Source organism: Bombina bombina, chromosome 3 (genome assembly GCF_027579735.1).
Source record: "Bombina bombina isolate aBomBom1 chromosome 3, aBomBom1.pri, whole genome shotgun sequence".
NCBI lineage: Eukaryota > Metazoa > Chordata > Amphibia > Anura > Bombinatoridae > Bombina > Bombina bombina.
Genome location: NC_069501.1, coordinates 1,096,889,081 through 1,096,911,840, shown reverse-complemented (window position 1 = coordinate 1,096,911,840; position 22,760 = coordinate 1,096,889,081). Strand labels below are relative to the sequence as shown.

At 42.1% G+C, this 22,760-nt stretch overlaps 1 protein-coding gene across 1 annotated transcript in view; it reads left to right on the top strand.

The window, feature by feature from the left end:
- The window catches only part of EXOSC8 (exosome component 8), a 143,231-nt gene that overhangs the window by 89,974 nt on the left and 30,497 nt on the right, over positions 1-22,760 (top strand). The window contains exon 8 of the mRNA XM_053708434.1: positions 2,346-2,442. Within this exon, the coding sequence (XP_053564409.1) occupies positions 2,346-2,442 (97 nt within the window). The remainder of the gene's footprint in view (positions 1-2,345; positions 2,443-22,760) is intronic.

Here is a 22,760-nt window from a genome sequence, read left to right as displayed (position 1 = left end):
AGGAGATCACTGCATTCAATAGGCAATACTCTCTTCACATCCCTCTGACATTCACTGCACGCTGAGAGGAAAACCGGGCTCCAACTTGCTGCGGAGCGCATATCAACGTAGAATCTAGCACAAACTTACTTCACCACCTCCCTTGGAGGCAAAGTTTGTAAAACTGATTTGTGGGTGTGGTGAGGGGTGTATTTATAGGCATTTTAAGGTTTGGGAAACTTTGCCCCTCCTGGTAGGAATGTATATCCCATACGTCACTAGCTCATGGACTCTTGTTAATTACATGAAAGAAATAAAACTTAACAGAAAAAGCACAATGACCTAAATATCTATTGCTTATATGAAAGAACAGAGTGAGGTAAAATGATAGTAACTTTCAAGTTTAATAATTTATTGGGCTTAATAAAGTTGAAGCATATTTTTCACAAAAAGAGCAATTCCAGAACAAGGGGTTATGATCTCAAGCTGAAGGCTAGTAGGTTCAGGAGAAATTTGAGGAAGCTTCTTCACAGAAAGGGTGGTTAATTCACAGAATAAACTTCTATTTGAGGTGGTAAACACTGGGTTATCCTACTAACTCAATTTACACTTTTAGGATAGACTTGTTGAGCCTGTGGTTTTTTTTCTGCTGTCAAAATCAATATTCTATGTGCAACCTTTATTCTAGATGCATATTTACCAGTTTCAACAGTCACTCAAATAGTTTCTACACTGGAAGATTCCATATCCATTTTAAGAGAGTGGGACTCCGATATAAAGAGTAGACAAGCTACGTTGCGGTGGAAATGCTCTTAATAAATAGACTTTCTAAAGTAACTGGTTCCAGTTATCTATTGGGATACTGTTGCCTGACAGTAAAAACAGGCAAGATAGATATATAAGTGCAAACCAGTGTCAGTAATCATAAGCACTGATTGGTTTGTACCTGTGATTTACAGAGTTACACTATGGACAAAATGTATCATGATTGCAGGCAGGCAGGCTCACAAGTAGAGAATCTCTTACCTGCAATTTCCACTTGTGATGCTGTACTGCATGGTGAATTTTAGCATTGCACAAGAGCTTTCTTGTTCAGTGATGCCCCTTTCTCTCTCGAGCAACCAATTGCGTGAGAGCAGGGCATGTCAATCACGCTCAATGAGCGAGTGTTGGGGTTATTAATCTCACCACTTCTGCGGTGGAGGAGAGGCGAATGAACCCGTTTCTGCTTTTTACATTTGTGGTGCTTTAAAGTCTCCAAAGCTGATAAAATGCAGTGTAATAAATGTTGCTCTTTATCTGTGAGGTTTCAACGTAAAATAATTCAAGAATCTGTTTTTTATTAGGACTTACATGCTTATTACAGTTACACAAAAAACTGATGTCACTTTTTGAAATTCATTTGTAGTCTATTTTCTTTTAGTTGATAAAGATATCACTTCGATGCAGGAATTTCTTACTGATCCTAATTTTAATTGGCAACACAGATCTGCGTACTGTAGCATATACTGCAGCAGTACTCCGCATTTACAAATCTAACATTGTGTGCATATAAAGCACATTGTGACTTAAAGGGACAGTCAACACCGGACACAACTTAATCCCATACCTTAGATCCAAAAAAGAAGATGCGTCTGCAACGCATCCCATGTTCAATACCTCTAACGTTATATGTGTAATCATCCAAAGCACATACAGTTTTATCCTGTAGATATGGCCGACTAACTCATCCTCCTCCATCTTCTTCTCTATTAAATTCCATGCTCGTTCACGGTGAAGCTGTTTCTTTGCCAATGCGCAATACAATTTATGTCCGCTCACCAGCAGAAATAGAAAGTGCAGCTGCAAATCACTGTGAAGGCGTGTAAAGAATCCAACCGAGGATTGGATTCTGATTGGTTGTATGCGTTTAAAATGAAAGTTACTACATAACGGTGGTGGGGGGGGGGGGAGTTTGGCGGCCATATCTGCAGGAGAAAATCGTATGTGCTTTGGATGATTACATATATAACGTTAGAGATATTGAACATGGGATGCGGTGCAGACGCATCTTCTTTTTTGGATCTAAGGTATGGGAATAAGTTGTGTCTGGTGTTGGTGGTCCCTTTAAAGAGCTGCCTAAGTGCTATTTAAAAACATAATTTAAAAAAAAGGAACAAATCTTTGGGGACATGCATTAGTCTAAATACAAACTAGAACCCAATCAGCTGGAAATACATTCTGTGTTTATTTAACAAGCCCGTTCCTTCTCTTTCAGCTCACTATGCCTTTCAAATGAGAACTGTCCTGTATCAATATCTGTAGTATATCAGATGACAGCACAGTTTATACACATGATCTCTTTTTTTCTGGTTTTGTTTCCTTAGCTGGCGTGGGTTCTGCACTGTGACCTCATATGTCTTGACTATGACGGAAATCTTTTTGACACCTGCACATGTGCATTAGTGGCAGCTTTAAAAAATGGTAAGCTGGAAACTCAAGTAAATAAAATATCAACTTTTTTTAATGTGAATTAATTTTACAGTACACTGTCCCTTTAAGGAAAAAATGTGTTTCCAATGACTTGTTATACCAGCTGGAGTATGATATATTGTTTCTTTAGGTTTATTTTTGCATATGAAAGACCTGGTTTTGTTTTTTTTACTCCACGACCCATTAAAATGGGTTGAGCTTGCAGGGAAATCAGATTTCCTTATTTTATCACTTTCTGTACACATATGCTACTTTATATTATGTCTGTATATTAGCCTAATACTTAGAGAGGGCTATTGAAAATTAACATTTCTCTTGTAAGTTGTATCCAGTCCACGGATCATCCATTACTTGTGGGATATTCTCCTTCCCAACAGGAAGCTGCAAGAGGATCACCCACAGCAGAGCTGTCTATATAGCTCCTCCCCCAACTGCCACTCCCAGTCATTCTCTTGCAGCTCTCTACAAGAAAGGAAGTAGCTAGAGAGATGTGGTGTATTTATTTAGTTTATCTTCAATCAAAAGTTTGTTATTTTCAAATGGTACCGGAGTTGTACTATTTTAGCCTCAGGCAGAAAGTTGAAGAAGAGTCTGCCTGTGGTCTTTGATGATCTTAGCAGGTTGTAACTAAGATTCATTGCTGTTCTCACACATAACTGAAGAGATAGGTAACTTCAGCTGGGGGAATGGCGTGCAGGGTCTCCTGCTATGAGGTATGTGCAGTTTAAATTTTTCTAGAGAAATGAATATGCTAGAAAATGCTGTTAATACCGGATTTATGTGATTTAATAACGACTAGTATCATGCTTGATGTAAAGGGTAATATTCTTATTACTTTCTCACATTACTGAAAAATAAGATAACGTTTGCTGGAAGTGTTTAAACATTTTCTCTTGTAAGGTGTATCCAGTCCACGGATCATCCATTACTTGTGGGATATTCTCATTCCCAACAGGAAGTTGCAAGAGGACACCCACAGCAGAGCTGTAATATAGCTCCTCCCCTAACTGTCATAGCCAGTCATTCTCTTGCAACTCTCAACAAGCAAGGACGTTGTAGGAGAGAGTGGTTAAATATAGCTAGTTTATTTTCTTCAATCAAAAGTTTGTTATTTTTAAATAGTACCGGAGTTGTGCTATTTTATCTCAGGCAGTAAATAGAAGAAGAATCTGCCTGAGGTTTCTATGATCTTAGCAGGTTGTAACTAAGATCCATTGCTATTCTCACATATGTCTGAGGGGATTACACAGATGAGGTAACTTCAGCGAGAGAATGGCGTGCAGTTTATTCTGCTATCAGGTATGTGCAGTTATAATTTTTTCTAGAGATGGAAAACACTAGAAAATGCTGCTGATACCGGATTAATGTAAGTTAAGCCTGAATACAGTGATTTAATAACGACTGGTATCATGCTTACTCCCAGGGGTAATACCCTTATGATATTTACAATATAAAACGTTTGCTGGCATGTTTAATCGTTTTTATATATGCTTTGGTGATAAAACTTTATTGGGGCCTAGTTTTTTCCACATGGCTGGCTTAAATTTTGACTAGAAACAATTTCCACTGTTGTAGTATAAAAGTTACAGTTGGTGCAGTTAAAATTACAAACTGTGACATCCAGCTTCCCTCAAAGGCCCTCTGAATGCTATAGGACATCTCTAAAGGGCCCAAAGGCTTTCCAAAGTCATTTATTGGGGAAGGTAGGGCCACAGCTTGCTGTGGCAGTTGGTTGTGATGGTTAAAAAACGTCTATTTCGTTTTTTTGATCTGTTTTTTTAACTAAGGGGTTAATCATCCATTTGCAAGTGGGTGCAAAGCTCTGTTAGCCTATTATACACACTGTAAAAATTTCGTTTGATTTACTGTATTTTTTCACTGTTTTTCAAATTCTGACAAAATTTGTTTCTCTTAAAGGCACAGTACCGTTTTTTATATTTGCTTGTTAACTTGATTTAAAGTGTTTTCCAAGCTTGCTAGTCTCATTGCTATTCTGTATAAACATGTCTGACATAGAAGAAACTCCTTGTTTATTATGTTTAAAAGCCATGGTGGAACCCCCTCTTAGAATGTGTACCAAATGTACTGATTTCATTTTATGCAATAAAGATCATTTTCTGTCTTTAAAAAATGTATCACCAGAGGAATCTGACGAGGGGGAAGTTATGCCGACTAACTTTCCCCATGTGTCAGACCCTTTGACTCCCGCTTAAGGGACTCACGCTCAAATGGCGCCAAGTACATCTAGGGCGCCCATAGCGTTTACTTTACAAGACATGGCGGCAGTCATGGATAATACACTGTCAGCGGTATTAGCCAGACTACCTGAACTTAGAGGTAAGCGAGATAGCTCTGGGGTGAGACAAAATGCAGAGCATACTGACGCTTTAAGGACCATGTCTGATACTGCCTCACAATATGCAGAAGCTGAGGAAAGAGAGCTTCAGTCAGTGGGTGATGTTAATGACTCAGGAAAGATACCTGATTCTAATATTTCTACATATAAATTTAAGCTTGAACACCTCCGCGTGTTGCTTAGGGAGGTTTTAGCTGCTCTGAATGACTGTGATACCATTGCAGTGCCAGAGAAATTGTGTAGACTGGATAAATACTTTGCAGTGCCGGTGTGTACTGATGTTTTTCCAAATACCTAAAAGGTTTACAGAAATTATTAATAAGGAATGGGATAGACCAGGTGTGCCGTTCTCTTCCCCTTCTATTTTTAGGAAAATGTTTCCAAAAGACGCCACCACATGGGACTTATGGCAGACAGTCCCTAAGGTGGAGGGAGCAGTTTCTACTCTAGTAAAGCGTACTACTATCCCTGTCGAGGACAGTTGTGCTTTTTTTTTTTTTAGAGCCAATGGATAAAAAATTAGAAGGTTACCTTAAGAAAATATTTATTCAACAAGGTTTTATCCTACAGCCCCTTGCATGCATTGCCCCTGTCACTGCTGCTGCGGCGTACTGGTTTGAGTCTCTGGAAGAGGCTTTACAGGTAGCAACTCCATTGGATGACATACTTGGCAAACTTAGAGCACTTAAGCTAGCCAATTCTTTTATTCTGATGCCATTGTTCATTTGACTAAACTAACTGCTAAGAATTCTGGTTTTGCTATACAGGCGCGCAGAGCGCTATGGCTTAGATCATGGTCAGCTGACGTGACTTGAAAATCTAAGCTACTTAACATTCCCTTCAAGGGGCAGACCCTATTCGGGCCTGGTTGAAGGAGATTATTGCTGATATCACTGGAGGAAAAGGTCATGCCCTTCCTCAGGACAGGTCCAAATCTAGGGCCAAACAGTCTAATTTTCGTGCCTTTCAAAACTTCAAGGCAGGTGCGGCATCAACTTCCTCTAATAATAAACAAGAGGGAACTTTTGCTCAATCCAAGACGGTCTGGAGACCAAACCTGACATGGAAAAAAGGTAAGCAGGTAAAAAAGCCTGCTGCTGCCTCTAAGACAGCATGAAGGAATGGCCCCCTATCCGGAAACGGATCTAGTAGGGGGCAGACTTTCACTCTTTGCCCAGGCATGGGCAAGAGATGTTCAGGATCCCTGGGCGTTGGAAATTATATCCCAGGGGTATCTTCTGGACTTCAAAACTTCCCCCCCAAAAGGGAGATTTCACAATTATCTGCACACCAGATAAAGAGAGAGGCATTCTTACACTGTGTACGAGTCCTCCTAGTTATGGGAGTGATCCATCCAGTTCCAAAGGAGGAACAGGGACAGGGTTTTTACTCAAATCTGTTTGTGGTTCCCAAAAAAGAGGGAACCTTCAGACCAATTTTGGATCTAAAGATCTTAAACAAATTCCTCAAAGTTCCGTCGTTCAAGATGGAAACTATTCGTACCATCCTACCACTGATCCAGGAGGGTCAATATCAGGGGCGTATTTAGGTTTTGTGCTGCCCTAGGCACTCAAAATTCTGCTGCCCCCACCCCAGTATTAAGGCCTTTTTTTTAGACATAATATTTTGGGGCAGGGTGTAAAAAATAAAAAAAATTATGTCTTTTTAAGTAGATGTTCACCAGGGCTTGCATTCACTCTGGTCACACACACACACACACACACACATATATATATATATATATATATATATATATATATATATATATATATATATATATATATATATATATATATATATATATATATATATATTAAGACATTATTTTGCAAGTCGGATGATTAAATTGTTTATATCAGAAAAAAATATCCTTCACTGTTTGATAGTTTGTCAGTAGGTAGTTGTTTAACCTTGAACATCTTCTTTGGTGATTGACAGTTATTTAAGCAAAATATCTGCTTGGATAAATATGTAATGAATATACAAACTGTCCTTTAAAAGTACTTAAAAAATACAACAGTAGTTATGATAGGTTTAGGAGTTGTATCCTAGGGGATAAAGTCACATGATACAATCATAATAAAGTATAAACTTGTATTGTTTCTGAATGTATTAAATGCATACAACATATGTTTAGTTGTGTTTTAAGTCACATGGTTGTATAGATTCAGCAATAAATACGTATTCTTTGCATGTATAACAGATAGACAAACAGTAAATGTACAAGTATTTAGTGACTAATCCGTTTAAGTATTTTAATGCCTAATGAAGATGAAGGGAGAAAGGCATATGCTGTTTCACAGTGGTCACGGTGTAGTGCACACTGCACTGTGTAGTCTATGTGAGTCTCAATCACGCGGTGGAGCCAGGAAGAATACCGCATTCCCTCTCAGTCCAGGCCAGGCTGCGCAAGTGAGCTCCGCCTCCACTGTCACCACGTCATGCGCACCCACATACAATCCCATAGGATAGCAATAGCTGGGCCCTGGTTGATTTAGCCTCCCGGCCCTGAGTTCAGTAGAGTGGCCCTAGGGACTCAAAATTCTGCTGCCCCTTAAAAATCTGCTGCCCTAGGCACCGGCCTCGTTGGCCTATGCCTTAATACGCCCCTGGTCAATATATGACTACAGTGGATCTAAAGGATGCTTATCTTCACATTCCGATACACAAAGATCATCATCGGTTTCTCAAGTTTGCCTTTTAAGACAGGCATTACCAGTTGTAGCTCTTCCCTTGGGATTAGCTACAGCCCCAAGAATCTTTACAAAGGTTCTAGGGTCACTTATGGCGGTCCTAAGGCCGCGGGGCATAGCAGTAGCCCCTTATTTAGACAACATCCTGATACAGGCGTCAAACTTCCAAATTGCCAAGTCTCATACGGACGTAGTACTGGCATTTCTGTGGTCGCATGGGTGGAAAGTGAACGAGGAAAAGAGTTCTCTATCCCCACTCACAAGAGTTTCCTTTCTAGGGACTCTGATAGATTCTGTAGAAATGAAAATTCACCTGACTGAGTCCAGGTTATCAAAGCTTCTAAATTCCTGCCGGGTTCTTTATTCCATTCCGCGCCCTTCGGTGGTTCAGTGTATGGAAGTAATCGGCTTAATGGTAGCGGCAATGGACATAGTGCCGTTTGAACGCTTACATCTCAGACCGCTGCAACTATGCATGCTCAGTCAGTGGAGCGGGGATTACACAGATTTGTCCCCTCAACTGAATCTGGACCAAGAGACCAGGGATTCTCTTCTCTGGTGGCTATCTCGGGTCCATCTGTCCAAAGGTATGACCTTTCGCAGGCCAGATTGGACAATTGTTACGACAGATGCCAGCCTTCTAGGTTGGGGTGCAGTCTGGAACTCCCTGAAGGCTCAGGGATCGTGGACTCAGGAGGAGTCTCTCCTTCCATTAAATATTCTGGAACTAAGAGCGATATTCAAGGCTCTTCAGGCTTGGCCTCAGTTAGCAACTCTGAGGTACATCAGATTTCTGTCGGACAACATCACGACTGTAGCTTACATCAACTATCAAGGGGGAACGAGAAGTTCCCTAGAGATGTTAGAAATTTAAAAAATAATTAGCTGGGCAGAGATTCACTCTTGCCACCTATCAGCTATCCATATCCCAGGTGTAGAGCACTGGGAGGCGGATTTTCTAAGTCGTCAGACTTTTCATCCGGGAGAGTGGGAACTCCATCCAGAGGCATTTGCACAACTGATTCATCGTTCACCAGAACTGGATCTCATGGCGTCTCGCCAGAACGCCAAGCTTCCGTGTTACGGATCCAGGTCCAGGGATCCCAAGGCGACACTGATAGATGCTCTTGCAGCGCCCTGGTCTTTCAACCTGGCTTATGTGTTTCCACCGTTTCCTCTGCTCCCTCGACTGATTGCCAAGATCAAGCAGGAGAGAGCATCGGTGATTCTGATAGCACCTGCGTGGCCACGCAGGACCTGGTATGCAGATCTAGTGGACATGTCATCCTTTCCACCATGGTCTCTGCCTCTGAAACAGGACCTTCTACTTCAGGGTCCTTTCAACCATCCAAATCTAATTTCTCTGAGGCTGACTGCCTGGAGATTGAACGCTTGATTTTATCAAAGCGTGGCTTCTCCGAGTCAGTTATTGATACCTTAAGACAGGCACGAAAGCCTGTCACCAGGAAAATTTACCATAAGGTATGGCGTAGATATCTTTATTGGTGTGAATCCAAGGGTTACTCATGGAGTAAGGTCAGGATTGCTAGGATATTATCTTTTCTCCAAGAAGGTTTGGAAAAAGGATTGTCAGCTAGTTAAGCGTCTGGCAGATGTTCCAGACGTTCAGGCATTTTGTCAGGCTTTAGTTAGAATCAAGCCTGTGTTTAAACCTGTTGCTCCACCATGGAGCTTAAACTTGGTTCTTAAGGTTCTTCAAAGAGTTCCGTTTGAACCTCTTCATTCCATAGATATCAAGCTTTTATCTTGGAAAGTTCTTTTTTTAGTAGCTATTTCCTCGGCCCGTAGAGTCTCTGAGCTATCTGCCTTACAATGTGATTCTCCTTATCTGATTTTTCATACGGATAAGGTAGTCCTGCGTACCAAACCTGGGTTCTTGCCTAAGGTGGTATCTAACAAGAATATCAATCAAGAGATTGTTGTTCCATCCTTGTGTTACACAATTTGGACGTGGTCCGTGCTTTAAAGTTTTACTTACAAGCTACTAAAGATTTTCGTCAAACATCTGCTTTGTTTGTTGTCTACTCTGGACAGAGGAGAGGTCAAAAGGCTTCGGCAACCTCTTTTTCTTTTTGACTAAGAAGCTTAATCCGCTTAGCCTATGAGACTGCTGGACAGCAACCTCCTGAAAGGATTACAGCTCATTCCACTAGAGCTGTGGCTTCCACTTGGACCTTTAAAAATGAGGCTTCTTTTGATCAGATTTGCAAGGCGACGACTTGGTACAAATTTGATACTTTTGCTTCTTCGGAGGCTATATTTTGGAGAAAGGTTTTACGGACAGTGGTTCCTTCCATTTAAGTTCCTGCCTTGTCCCTCCCTTCATCCGTGTACTTTAGCTTTGGTATTGGTATCCCACAAGTAATGGATGATCCGTGGACTGGATACACCTTACAAGAGAAAACACAATTTATGCTTACCTGATAAATTTATTTCTCTTGTGGTGTATCCAGTCCACGGCCCGCCCTGTCATTTTAAGGCAGGTCATTTATAAATTTAAACTACATTAACCACTTCACCCTATGGTTCCTCTTTTCTCGGCTTGTTTTCGGTCGAATGACTGGCTATGACAGTTAGGGGAGGAGCTATATTACAGCTCTGCTGTGGGTGTCCTCTTGCAACTTCCTGTTGGGAATGAGAATATCCCACAAGTAATGGATGATCCGTGGACTGGATACACCACAAGAGAAATAAATTTATCAGGTAAGCATAAATTGTGTTTTTTTCTACATATTGGTGATAAAACTTTATTGGGGCCCAGTTTTTTCCACATGGCTGGCTAGATTTTGCCTAGGGATAGTTTTGTTAGGCCCTCTCACTGTGAATACAGGTTGGGAGGGGCCTATTTTCGCGTCCTAAATGCGCATTAGATTTTGCAGCTTGAGACATCCAGTTTCCCTGAAGGAGTCCCCTGAACACTTAGGACCTCTCTAAAGGGTTTTTTGTGCCTTCCAAATTCGTTATATGGGCAGGTAGGGCCACAGCAGAGCTGTGGCAGTTTGTTGTGACTGTTGAAAAACGTTTATATCGTTTTTTTGATCCGGTTTTGAAATTAAGGGGTTAATCATCCATTTGCAAGCGGGTGCAATGCTCTGTTAGCCTATTATACACACTGTAAAAATTTCGTAAGATTTACTGCTTTTTATCACTGTTTTTCAATTTCTGACATTTTTTGTTTCTCTTAAAGGCACAGTACCGTTTTTATTTTTTGCTTGTTTACATTTATTAAAGTGTTTTCCAAGCTTGCTGGTCTCATTGCTAGTCTGTTTAAACATGTCTGACATAGAGGAAACTCCTTGTTCATTATGTTTAGAATTCATTGTGGAACCCCCTCTTAGAATGTGTACCAAATGTACTGATTTTACTTTAAGTTATAAAGATCATATTTTGGCCTTAAAAGATTTATCACCAGAGGAAACTGATAAGGGTGAAGTTATGCCGACTAACTCGCCCCACGTGTCAGAACCTTTGACTCCCGCTCAAGGGACGTCCGCTCAAGAGTACATCTAGCGCGCCCATGGCGTTTACTTTTCAAGACATGGCGGCAGTTATGGATCATACCCTTACAGCGGTATTGTCCAAACTACCAGGGTTACAAGGAAAGTGAGACAGCTCTGGGGCTAGAAGAAATACAGAGCACTCTGACGCTTTAGTAGCTATGTCTGATATCCCCTCACAATATGCAGAAGCTGAGGCAGGAGAGCTTCTATCTGTGGGTGATTTTTCTGACTCAGGGAAGATGCTTCAACCTGATTCTGATATGTCAACATTTAAATTTAAGCTTGAACACCTCCGCGTGTTGCTCAGGGAGGTTTTAGCTACTCTGGATGACTGTGACACCATTATAGTGCCAGAGAAATTGTGTAGATTGGATAAATACTATGCAGTGCCTGTTTACACTGATGTTTTCCCAATACCTAAGAGGTTTACAGAAATTATTACTAAGGAATGGGATAGACCAGGTGTACCGTTCTCTACCCCTCCTGTTTTTAAGAAAATGTTTCCAATAGATGCCGGGACTTATGGCAAACGGTCCCTAAGGTGGAGGGAGCAGTTTCTACCCTAGCTAAGCGTACAACTATCCCCGTCGAGGACAGTTGTGCTTTCCTAGATCCAATGGATAAAAAGTTAGAGGGTTACCTTAAGAAAATGTTTATTCAACAGGGTTTTATTCTCCAGCCTATTGCATGCATTGCCCCGGTCACTGCTGCTGCGGCCTTCTTCTTTGAGTCTCGGGAAGAGGCCTTACAGGTAGAAACCCCATTGGATGATATACTTGACAAGCTTAAAGCGCTTAAGCTAGCCAATTCATTTGTTTCTGACGCCGTTGTTCATTTAACTAAACTAACGGCTAAGAACTCATGTTTTGCTATGCAGGCGCGTAGGGCGCTATGGCTTAAATCCTGGTCAGCTGACGTTGTTATTTTAAAGTCTAAGCTTCTCAACATTCCCTTCAAGGGGCAGACCCTATTCGGGCCTGGACTGAAGGAGATCATCTCTGATATTACTGGAGGAAAAGGTCATGCCCTTCCTCAGGATAGGTCTAACAAATTAAGGACCAAACAAACTAATTTTCGTGCCTTTCAAAACTTTAAGACGAGCGCGGCATCACAAGAGGGAAATTTTGCCCAGTCCAAGCCGGTCTGGAGACCTAACCAGGCTTGGAACAAAGGTAAGCAGGCCAAGAAGCCTGCTGCTGCCTCTAAGACAGCATGAAAGATCAGCCCCCGATCCGGTAACGGATATAGTAGGGGGCAGACTTTCTCTCTTCGCCCAGGCTTGGGCAAGAGATGTCCAGGATCCCTGGGCGTTGGAAATTGTGTCCCAGGGATATCTTCTAGACTTCAAAGCTTCTTCCCCAAAAGGAAGATTTCACCTCTCACAATTATCTGCAGACCAGATAAAGAGAGAGGCATTCTTACATTGTGTTCAAGACCTCCTAGTTATGGGAGTGATCCACCCAGTTCCAAAGGAGGAACAGGGGCAAGGCTTCTATTCAAATCTATTTGTGGTTCCCAAGAAAGAGGGAACCTTCAGACCAGACTATTTGAACCATCCTACCTATGATCCAGGAGGGTCAATACATGACTACCGTGGACTTGAAGGATGCTTATCTTCACATTCCGATACACAAAGATCATCATCGGTTTCTCAGGTTCGCCTTCCTAGACAGGCATTACCAGTTTGTGGCTCTTCCCTATGGATTAGCTACGGCACCAAGAATCTTTACGAAGGTTCTGGGGTCACTTCTGGCTGTCCTCAGGCCGCGGGGCATAGCAGTAGCCCCTTACTTAGACGACATTCTGATACAGGCGTCGAATTTCCAAATTGCCAAGTCCCATACGGACATTGTTCTGGCATTCCTGAGGTCTCATGGGTGGAAAGTGAACGAAAAAAAGAGTTCTCTATCCCCTCTGACAAGAGTTTCCTTCCTGGGAACTCTGATAGATTCCGTAGAAATGAGGATTTACCTGACAGAGGCCAGGTTGTCAAAACTTCTAAATTCCTGCCGTGTTCTTTATTCTACTTCTCACTTTTCGGTGGCTCAGTGTATGGAAGTAATCGGCTTAATGGTAGCGGCAATGGACATAGTTCCGTTTGCCTGCCTTCATCTCAGACCGCTGCAACTCTGCATGCTCAGTCAGTGGAATGGGGATTACACAGATTTGTCCCCTCTACTAAATCTGGATCAAGAGACCAGGGATTCTCTTCTCTGGTGGCTATCTCGGGTCCATCTGTCCAAAGGTATGACCTTCCGCAGGCCAGATTGGACAATAGTAACAACAGATGCCAGCCTTCTGGGCTTGGGTGCAGTCTGGAACTCTCTGAAGGCTCAGGGGTCGTGGACTCAGGAGGAGGCACTCCTTCTGATAAACATTCTGGAACTAAGAGCAATATTCAATGCTCTTCAGGCTTGGCCTCAGCTATCGGCAGTGAGGTTCATCAGATTTCAGTCGGACAACATCACGACTGTAGCTTACATCAACCATCAAGGGGGAACAAGGAGTTCCCTAACGATGTTGGAGGTTTCAAAGATAATTCGATGGGCAGAGATTCACTCTTGCCATCTATCAGCTATTCATATCCCAGGAGTAGAGAACTGGGAGGCAGATTTTCTAAGTCGACAGACTTTTCATCCGGGGGAGTGGGAGCTCCATCCGGAGGTGTTTGCACAGTTGATTCAACGTTGGGGCAAACAAGAACTGGATCTCATGGCGTCTCGCCAGAACGCCAAGCTTCCTTGTTACGGATCCAGGTCCAGGGATCCCAAGGCAGTGCTGATAGATGCTCTAGCAGCGCCTTGGTCCTTCAACCTGGCTTATGTGTTTCCACCGTTTCCTCTGCTTCCTCGTCTGATTGCCAAGGTCAAGCAGGAGAGAGCATCGGTGATTTTGATAGCACCGGCGTGGCCACGCAGGACTTGGTATGCAGATCTGGTGGACATGTCATCCTTTCCACCATGGACTATGCCTCTGAGACAGGACCTTCTACTTCAGGGTCCTTTCAACCATCCAAATCTAATTTCTCTGCGGCTGGCTTGGAGATTGAACGCTTGATTTTATCAAAGCCTGGTTTCTCCGAGTCGGTCATTGATACCTTAATACAGGCGCGAAAGCCTGTCACCAGGAAAATCTATCATAAGATATGGTGTAAATATCTTCATTGGTGTGAATCCAAGGGTTACCCATGGAGTAAGGTCAGGATTCCTAGGATATTATCTTTTCTCCAAGAAGGATTGGAGAAGGGTTTGTCAGCTAGGTCCTTAAAGGGACAGATTTCTGCTCTGTCTATTCTTTTGCACAAACGTCTGGCTGAGGTTCCAGACGTGCAGGCGTTTTATCAGGCTTTAGTCAGAATCAAGCCTGTGTTTAAACCTGTTGCTCCGCCTTGGAGTTTAAATTTAGTTCTTAAGGTTCTGCAAGGAGTTCCGTTTGAACCTTTGCATTCCATAGATATTAAGCTCTTATCTTGGAAAGTTCTGTTTTTAGTAGCTATCTCCTCGGCTCGAAGAGTTTCGGAGTTATCTGCTTTACAATGTGATTCCCCTTATCTCATTTTTCATGCAGATAAGGTAGTATTACGTACCAAACCTGGTTTCCTACCTAAGGTGGTATCTAATAAAAATATCAATCAGGAGATTGTTGTACCGTCACTGTGTTCTAATCCTTCTTCAAAGAAGGAACGTCTTTTACACAATCTTGATGTGGTTCGTGCTTTAAAGTTTTATTTACAAGCTACTTAAGATTTTCGTCAAACATCTGCATTGTTTGTTGACTACTCTGGACAGAGGAGAGTTTAAAAGGCTTTGGCAACTTCTCTTTCTTTTTGGCTAAGGAGTATAATACGCTTAGCTTATGAGACTGCTGGCCAGCAGCCTCCTGAAAGGATTACAGCTGGCCAGCAGCCTCCTGAAAGGATTACAGCTCATTCTACTAGAGCGGTAGCTTCCACATGGGCTTTTAAAAATGAGGCTTCTGTTGAACAGATTTGTAAGGCGGCGACTTGGTCTTCGCTTCATACTTTTTCAAAATTTTACAAATTTGATACTTTTGCTTCTTCGGAGGCTATTTTTGGGAGAAAGGTTTTACAGGCAGTGGTGCCTTCCGTTTAAGTACCTGCCTTGTCCCTCCCTTCATCCGTGTCCTATAGCTTTGGTATTAGTATCCCACAAGTAATGGATGATCCGTGGACTGGATACACCTTACAAGAGAAAACTAAATTTATGCTTACCTGATAAATTTATTTCTCTTGTGGTGTATCCAGTCCACGGCCCGCCCTGTCTTTTTAAGGCAGGTGTGTTTTATTTTTAAACTACAGTCACCACTGCACCCTATAGTTTCTCCTTTCTCTTGCTTGTCTTCTGTCGAATGACTGGGAGTGGCAGTTGGGGGAGGAGCTATATAGACAGCTCTGCTGTGGGTGATCCTCTTGCAGCTTCCTGTTGGGAAGGAGAATATCCCACAAGTAATGGATGATCCGTGGACTGGATACACCACAAGAGAAATAAATTTATCAGGTAAGCATAAATTTTGTTTTTATTGCTTATCTCTCCTACCTCCCACTGGGAGTGTAAGTTCTTCTGCTGGCTATGTTTACACATCTTTTCTATAGCCTATACTATCAGTATAGGTTAGGGATACCACCAGCAAAATTAGTTATTTCAAATAACAATATAATGTTAATGGAGCTAGTTGTAAACAATTGAATACACCCCAGTATATAAATTGTTTAATTGGGAACAAATTAAAGGAGAAAAAAAATTAGTGTAAACATTTGCTTTAAATGCTTAGTACCTAATTGTGTCTTGTTAGAGACAGATCTAAATGAGCTCCTGTACTGATTATTTACTGTGTATAATATTGCATGGTTCTGAATTTTGCAGGTTGTCTCCAAACTGTTTGTGGGCAGTAGGAAAACACAATGTGCATATGCAATGTTGCTCTATGTATAAAGAAAGTAGAAATAAGGCATCTACACAAGGTCTTGAATTCATGAAACCCATCAAATGGATTTAAAGGGACACTAAACACTAAATACATTTTATGCATCTCCCTCTAATCATTAGTGCCACCATTATGTTACCTAAGTTACACTGCAGGTATCCGAAGAAGAGTTGCTCTGCATGTGCAAACAGGTCAGCACTGGAAAAGTTAATGCAAAATGAAATGTTATCACTGTTACTGTCCCTTTGTTATGCACGCCCCCCCATTTTTATCAGCAATGCAATCACCAATTTATAGGTCTTATTGATGGACACTTTTGTAATGAGTTTGAATAGTTAACCCCTTAAGGACCGGGCATTTTAGACAAAACCTTCCCCAAACTCATTAGCATTTTTGTCATCGCTACATTTAAACAGAAATAGAGCCTTTTTAAAAAAATATATATATTTACCTATCAAAACTATATATTTTTCTCAGTAGACAACCCAAAGTATTGATCTAGGCCTATTTTGGTATATATTTCATGACACAATTTCACTGACAAATGCGATCAAATTAAAAATATAGTTATTTCTCCAACATAGGTGTGTCCGGTCCACGGCGTCATCCTTACTTGTGGGATATTCTCTTCCCCAACAGGAAATGGCAAAGAGCCCAGCAAAGCTGGTCACATGATCCCTCCTAGGCTCCGCCTACCCCAGTCATTCTCTTTGCCGTTGCACAGGCAACATCTCCACGGAGATGGTTAAGAGTTTTTTGGTGTTTAAATGTAGTTTATATCCTTCAATCAAGTGTTTGTTATTTTAAAATAGTGCTGGTATGTACTATTTACTCTGAAACAGAAAAGAGATGAAGATTTCTGTTTGTAAGAGGAAGATGATTTTAGCAAACGTTACTAAAATCGATTGCTGTTTCCACACAGGACTGTTGAGATGAAGTAACTTCAGTTGGGGGAAACAGTTGGCAGACTTTTCTGCTTGAGGTATGACTGGCCACATTTCTAACAAGACTTTGTAATGCTGGAAGGCTGTCATTTTCCCTATGGGGACCGGTAAGCCATTTTCTTAGATTAAGTAAAAGAATAAAGGGCTTCATAAGGGCTTAAAAAACTGGTAGACATTTTTCTGGGCTAAAACGATTACTTTGCTAAGCATATTTTGCAGATTATAACTCTTAATAGTTATTATAATCTTGGGGATTGTTTTTTAAAAAAAAAAAAACGGCAGGCACTGTATTGGACACCTTTTTCAGATGGGGGCCTTTTCTAGCCATAGGCAGAGCCTCATTTTCGCGCCACTAATGCGCAGTTGTTTTTGGAGAGCAAGGCATGCAGATGCATGTGTGAGGAGCTAAGAACCACTGAAAAAGCTTATAGAAGGCGTCATTTGGTATCGTATTCCCCTCTGGGCTTGGTTGGGTCTCAGCTAAGCAGATACCTGGGACTGTATAGGGGTTAAATGTAAAAACGGCTCCGGTTCCGTTATTTTAAGGGTTAAAGCTTCCAAATTTGGTGTGCAATACTTTTAAGGCTTTAAGACACTGTGGTGAAATTTTGGTGAATTTTGAACATTTCCTTCATACTTTTTCACATATTCAGTAATAAAGTGTGTTCAGTTTAAAATTTAAAGTGACAGTAACGGTTTTATTTTAAAACGTTTTTTGTGCTTTGTTGACAAGTTTAAGCCTGTTTAACATGTCTGAACCATCAGATAAGCGATGTTCTATATGTTTGAAAGCCAAGGTTTCTCCCCATTTAAATTTATGTGATGATTGTGCCATGGTGTCCAAACAAAGTAGGGACAATGATGCCACAGATAATGATATTGCCCAAGATGATTCCTCAAATGAGGGGAGTAAGCATGATACTGCATCATCCCCTTCTGTGTCTACACCAGTTTTGCCCACACAAGAGGCCCCTAGTACATCTAGTGCGCCAATACTTATTACCATGCAACAATTAACGGCTGTAATGGATAATTCTATTGCAAACATTTTATCCAAAATGCCTACTTATCAGAGAAAGCGCGATTGCTCTGTTTTAAACACTGAAGAGCAAGAGGACGCTGATGATAACTGTTCTGACATACCCTCACACCAATCTGAAGGGGCCAGGAGGGAGGTTTTGTCTGAGGGAGAAATTTCAGATTCAGGAAAAATTTCTCAACAAGCTGAACCTGATGTTGTAACATTTAAATTTAAATTAGAGCATCTCCGCGCACTGCTTAAGGAGGTATTATCTACTCTGGATGATTGTGACAATTTGGTCATTCCAGAGAAATTATGTAAGATGGACAAGTTCCTGGAGGTTCCGGTGCCCCCCGATGCTTTTCCTATACCCAAGCGGGTGGCGGACATAGTAAATAGGGAGTGGGAAAGGCCCGGCATACCTTTTGTTCCTCCCCCTATATTTAAAAAATTATTTCCTATAGTCGACCCCAGAAAGGACTTATGGCAGACAGTCCCTAAGGTCGAGGGGGCGGTTTCTACTCTAAACAAACGCACTACTATTCCTATAGAAGATAGTTGTGCTTTCAAAGATCCTATGGATAAAAAATTAGAGGGTTTGCTTAAAAAGATGTTTGTTCAGCAAGGTTACCTTCTACAACCAATTTCATGCATTGTTCCTGTCACTACGGCAGCGTGTTTCTGGTTCGAAGAACTAGAAAAGTCGCTCAATAAAGAATCTTCGTATGAGGAGGTTATGGACAGAGTTCATGCACTTAAATTGGCTAACTCTTTTATTTTAGATGCCGCTTTACAATTAGCTAGATTGCGGCGAAAAATTCAGGGTTTACTATCGTGGCGCGCAGAGCGCTTTGGCTAAAGTCTTGGTCAGCGGATGTGTCTTCCAAGACAAAATTGCTTAACATCCCTTTCAAGGGTAAAACACTGTTTGGTCCTGATTTGAAAGAGATTATTTCAGACATCACCGGGGGAAAGGGCCACGCCCTCCCTCAGGATAGGTCTTTTAAGGCTAAAAATAAGCCTAATTTTCGTCCCTTTCGCAGAAACGGACCAGCCTCTAATTCTACATCCTCTAAGCAAGAGGGTAATACTTCACAACCCAAACCAGCCTGGAGACCGATGCAAGGCTGGAACAAGGGTAAGCAGGCCAAGAAGCCTGCCACTGCTACCAAAACAGCATGAAGGGATGGCCCCCGATCCGGGACCGGATCTGGTGGGGGGCAGACTTTCTCTCTTTGCTCAGGCTTGGGCAAGAGATGTTCAGGATCCTTGGGCACTAGAAATAGTTTCTCAAGGTTATCTCCTAGAATTCCAAGAACTACCCCCAAGGGGAAGGTTCCACAGGTCTCAATTATCTTCAAACCAAATAAAAAGACAGGCATTCTTACATTGTGTAGAAGACCTGTTAAAGATGGGAGTAATTCATCCAGTTCCAATAGGAGAACAAGGGATGGGGTTTTACTCCAACCTGTTCATAGTTCCCAAAAAAGAGGGAACATTCAGACCAATTTTAGATCTCAAGATCCTAAACAAATTTCTCAGGGTTCCATCGTTCAAAATGGAAACCATTCGAACGATCCTTCCCACCATCCAGGAAGGTCAATTTATGACCACGGTGGATTTAAAGGATGCGTACCTACATATTCCTATCCACAAGGAACATCATCAGTTCCTAAGGTTCGCTTTTCTGGACAAGCATTACCAGTTTGTGGCACTTCCATTCGGATTAGCCACTGCTCCGAGAATCTTCACAAAGGTACTAGGGTCCCTTCTAGCGGTTCTAAGGCCAAGGGGCATTGCAGTAGTACCTTACTTGGACGACATCCTGATTCAAGCGTCGTCTCTGTCAAAAGCAAAGGCTCATACGGACATCGTCCTAGCCTTTCTCAGATCTCACGGATGGAAAGTGAACAAGGAAAAAAGTTCTCTGTCCCCGTCAACAAGAGTTCCCTTCTTGGGAACAATAATAGATTCCTTAGAAATGAGGATTTTTCTGACAGAGGTCAGAAAATCAAAAATTCTAAGCTCTTGTCAAGAATTCTGTTCTTCGTCCTTCCATAGCGCAGTGCATGGAAGTAATAGGATTGATGGTTGCAGCAATGGACATAGTTCCTTTTGCACAAATTCATCTAAGACCATTACAACTGTGCATGCTCAGACAGTGGAATGGGGATTATACAGACTTGTCTCCGATGATTCAAGTAGATCAAAGGACCAGAGATTCACTCCGTTGGTGGCTTATCCTGGACAACCTGTCACAAGGAATAAGCTTCCGCAGACCAGAGTGGGTCATTGTCAAGACCGACGCCAGTCTGGTGGGCTGGGGAGCGGTCTGGGAACCCCTGAAAGCTCAGGGTCTATGGTCTCGGGAAGAATCTCTTCTCCCGATAAACATTCTGGAACTGAGAGCGATATTCAATGCTCTCAAAGCTTGGCCTCAACTAGCAAAGGCCAAATTCATAAGGTTTCAATCAGACAACATGACGACTGTTGCATATATCAACCATCAGGGGGGAACAAGAAGTTCCCTGGCGATGGAGGAAGTGACCAAGATAATTCAATGGGCGGAGGATCACTCCTGCCACTTGTCTGCAATCCACATCCCAGGAGTGGAAAATTGGGAAGCGGATTTTCTGAGTCGTCAGACATTCCATCCGGGGGAGTGGGAACTCCATCCGGAAATCTTTGCCCAAATAACTCAATTATGGGGCATTCCAGACATGGATCTGATGGCCTCTCGTCAGAACTCCAAGGTTCCTTGCTACGGGTCCAGATCCAGGGATCCCAAGGCGACTCTAGTAGATGCACTAGTAGCACCTTGGACCTTCAACCTAGCTTATGTATTCCCACCGTTTCCTCTCATTCCCAGGCTGGTAGCCAGGATCAATCAGGAGAGGCCTTCGGTGATCTTGATAGCTCCTGCGTGGCCACACAGGACCTAGTATGCAGACCTGGTGAATATGTCATCGGCTCCACCATGGAAGCTACCTTTGAGACAGGACCTTCTTGTTCAAGGTCCATTCGAACATCCGAATCTGGTTTCCCTCCAACTGACGGCTTGGAGATTGAACGCTTGATTTTACCAAAGCGTGGGTTTTCAGATTCTGTAATAGATACTCTGATTCAGGCCAGAAAGCCTGTAACTAGAAAAATGTACCATAAAATATGGAAAAAATATATCTGTTGGTGTGAATCTAAAGGATTCCCATGGAACAAGATAAAAATTCCTAAGATTCTATCCTTTCTACAAGAAGGTTTGGAGAAAAGATTATCTGCAAGTTCTCTGAAGGGACAGATCTCTGCTTTATCTGTTTTACTTCACAAAAGGCTGGCAGCTGTGCCAGACGTTCAAGCGTTTGTTCAGGCTCTGGTTAGAATCAAGCCTGTTTACAGACCTTTGACTCCTCCCTGGAGTCTAAATCTAGTTCTTTCAGTTCTTCAAGGGGTTCCGTTTGAACCCTTACATTCCGTAGATATTAAGTTATTATCTTGGAAAGTTTTGTTTTTGGTTGCAATTTCTTCTGCTAGAAGAGTTTCAGAGTTATCTGCTCTGCAGTGTTCTCCGCCCTATCTGGTGTTCCATGCAGATAAGGTGGTTTTGCGTACTAAGCCTGGTTTTCTTCCGAAAGTTGTTTCCAACAAAAATATTAACCAGGAGATAGTTGTACCTTCTTTGTGTCCGAACCCAGTTTCAAAGAAGGAACGTTTGTTACACAATTTGGACGTAGTCCGTGCTCTAAAATTCTATTTAGAGGCTACTAAAGATTTCAGACAAACATCTTCTTTGTTTGTTGTTTATTCTGGTAAAAGGAGAGGTCAAAAAGCAACTTCTACCTCTTTCTTTTTGGCTTAAAAGCATTATCCGATTGGCTTATGAGACTGCCGGACGGCAGCCTCCTGAAAGAATCACGGCTCACTCCACTAGGGCTGTGGCTTCCACATGGGCCTTCAAGAACGAGGCTTCTTTTGACCAGATATGTAAGGCAGCGACTTGGTCTTCACTGCACACTTTTGCCAAATTTTACAAATTTGATACTTTTGCTTCTTCGGAGGCTATTTTTGGGAGAAAGGTTTTGCAAGCCGTGGTGCCTTCCATTTAGGTGACCTGATTTGCTCCCTCCCTTCATCCGTGTCCTAAAGCTTTGGTATTGGTTCCCACAAGTAAGGATGACGCCGTGGACCGGACACACCTATGTTGGAGAAAACAGAATTTATGCTTACCTGATAAATTACTTTCTCCAACGGTGTGTCCGGTCCACGGCCCGCCCTGGTTTTTTTTAATCAGGTCTGATGAATTATTTTCTCTAACTACAGTCACCACGGTATCATATGGTTTCTCCTATGCATATTTCCTCCTGTACGTCGGTCGAATGACTGGGGTAGGCGGAGCCTAGGAGGGATCATGTGACCAGCTTTGCTGGGCTCTTTGCCATTTCCTGTTGGGGAAGAGAATATCCCACAAGTAAGGATGACGCCGTGGACCGGACACACCGTTGGAAAGTAATTTATCAGGTAAGCATAAATTCTGTTTTTTTTTCACAATTTTATGGTTTCTCACTGAAATTATTTATAAACAGCTCGTGCAATCATGACACAAATGGTTGTAAATGCTTCTCTGGGATCCCCTTTGTTCAGAAATAGCAGACATATATGGCTTTGGCGTTGCTTTTTGGTTATTAGAAGGCTGCTAAATGCCGCTGCGCATCACACTTGTATTATGCCCAGCAGTGAAGGGGTTAATTAGGTAGATTGTAGGGTTAATTTTAGCTTTAGTGTAGAGATCAGCCTCCCACCTGACACATCCCACCCTCTGATCCCTCCCTGACCCCT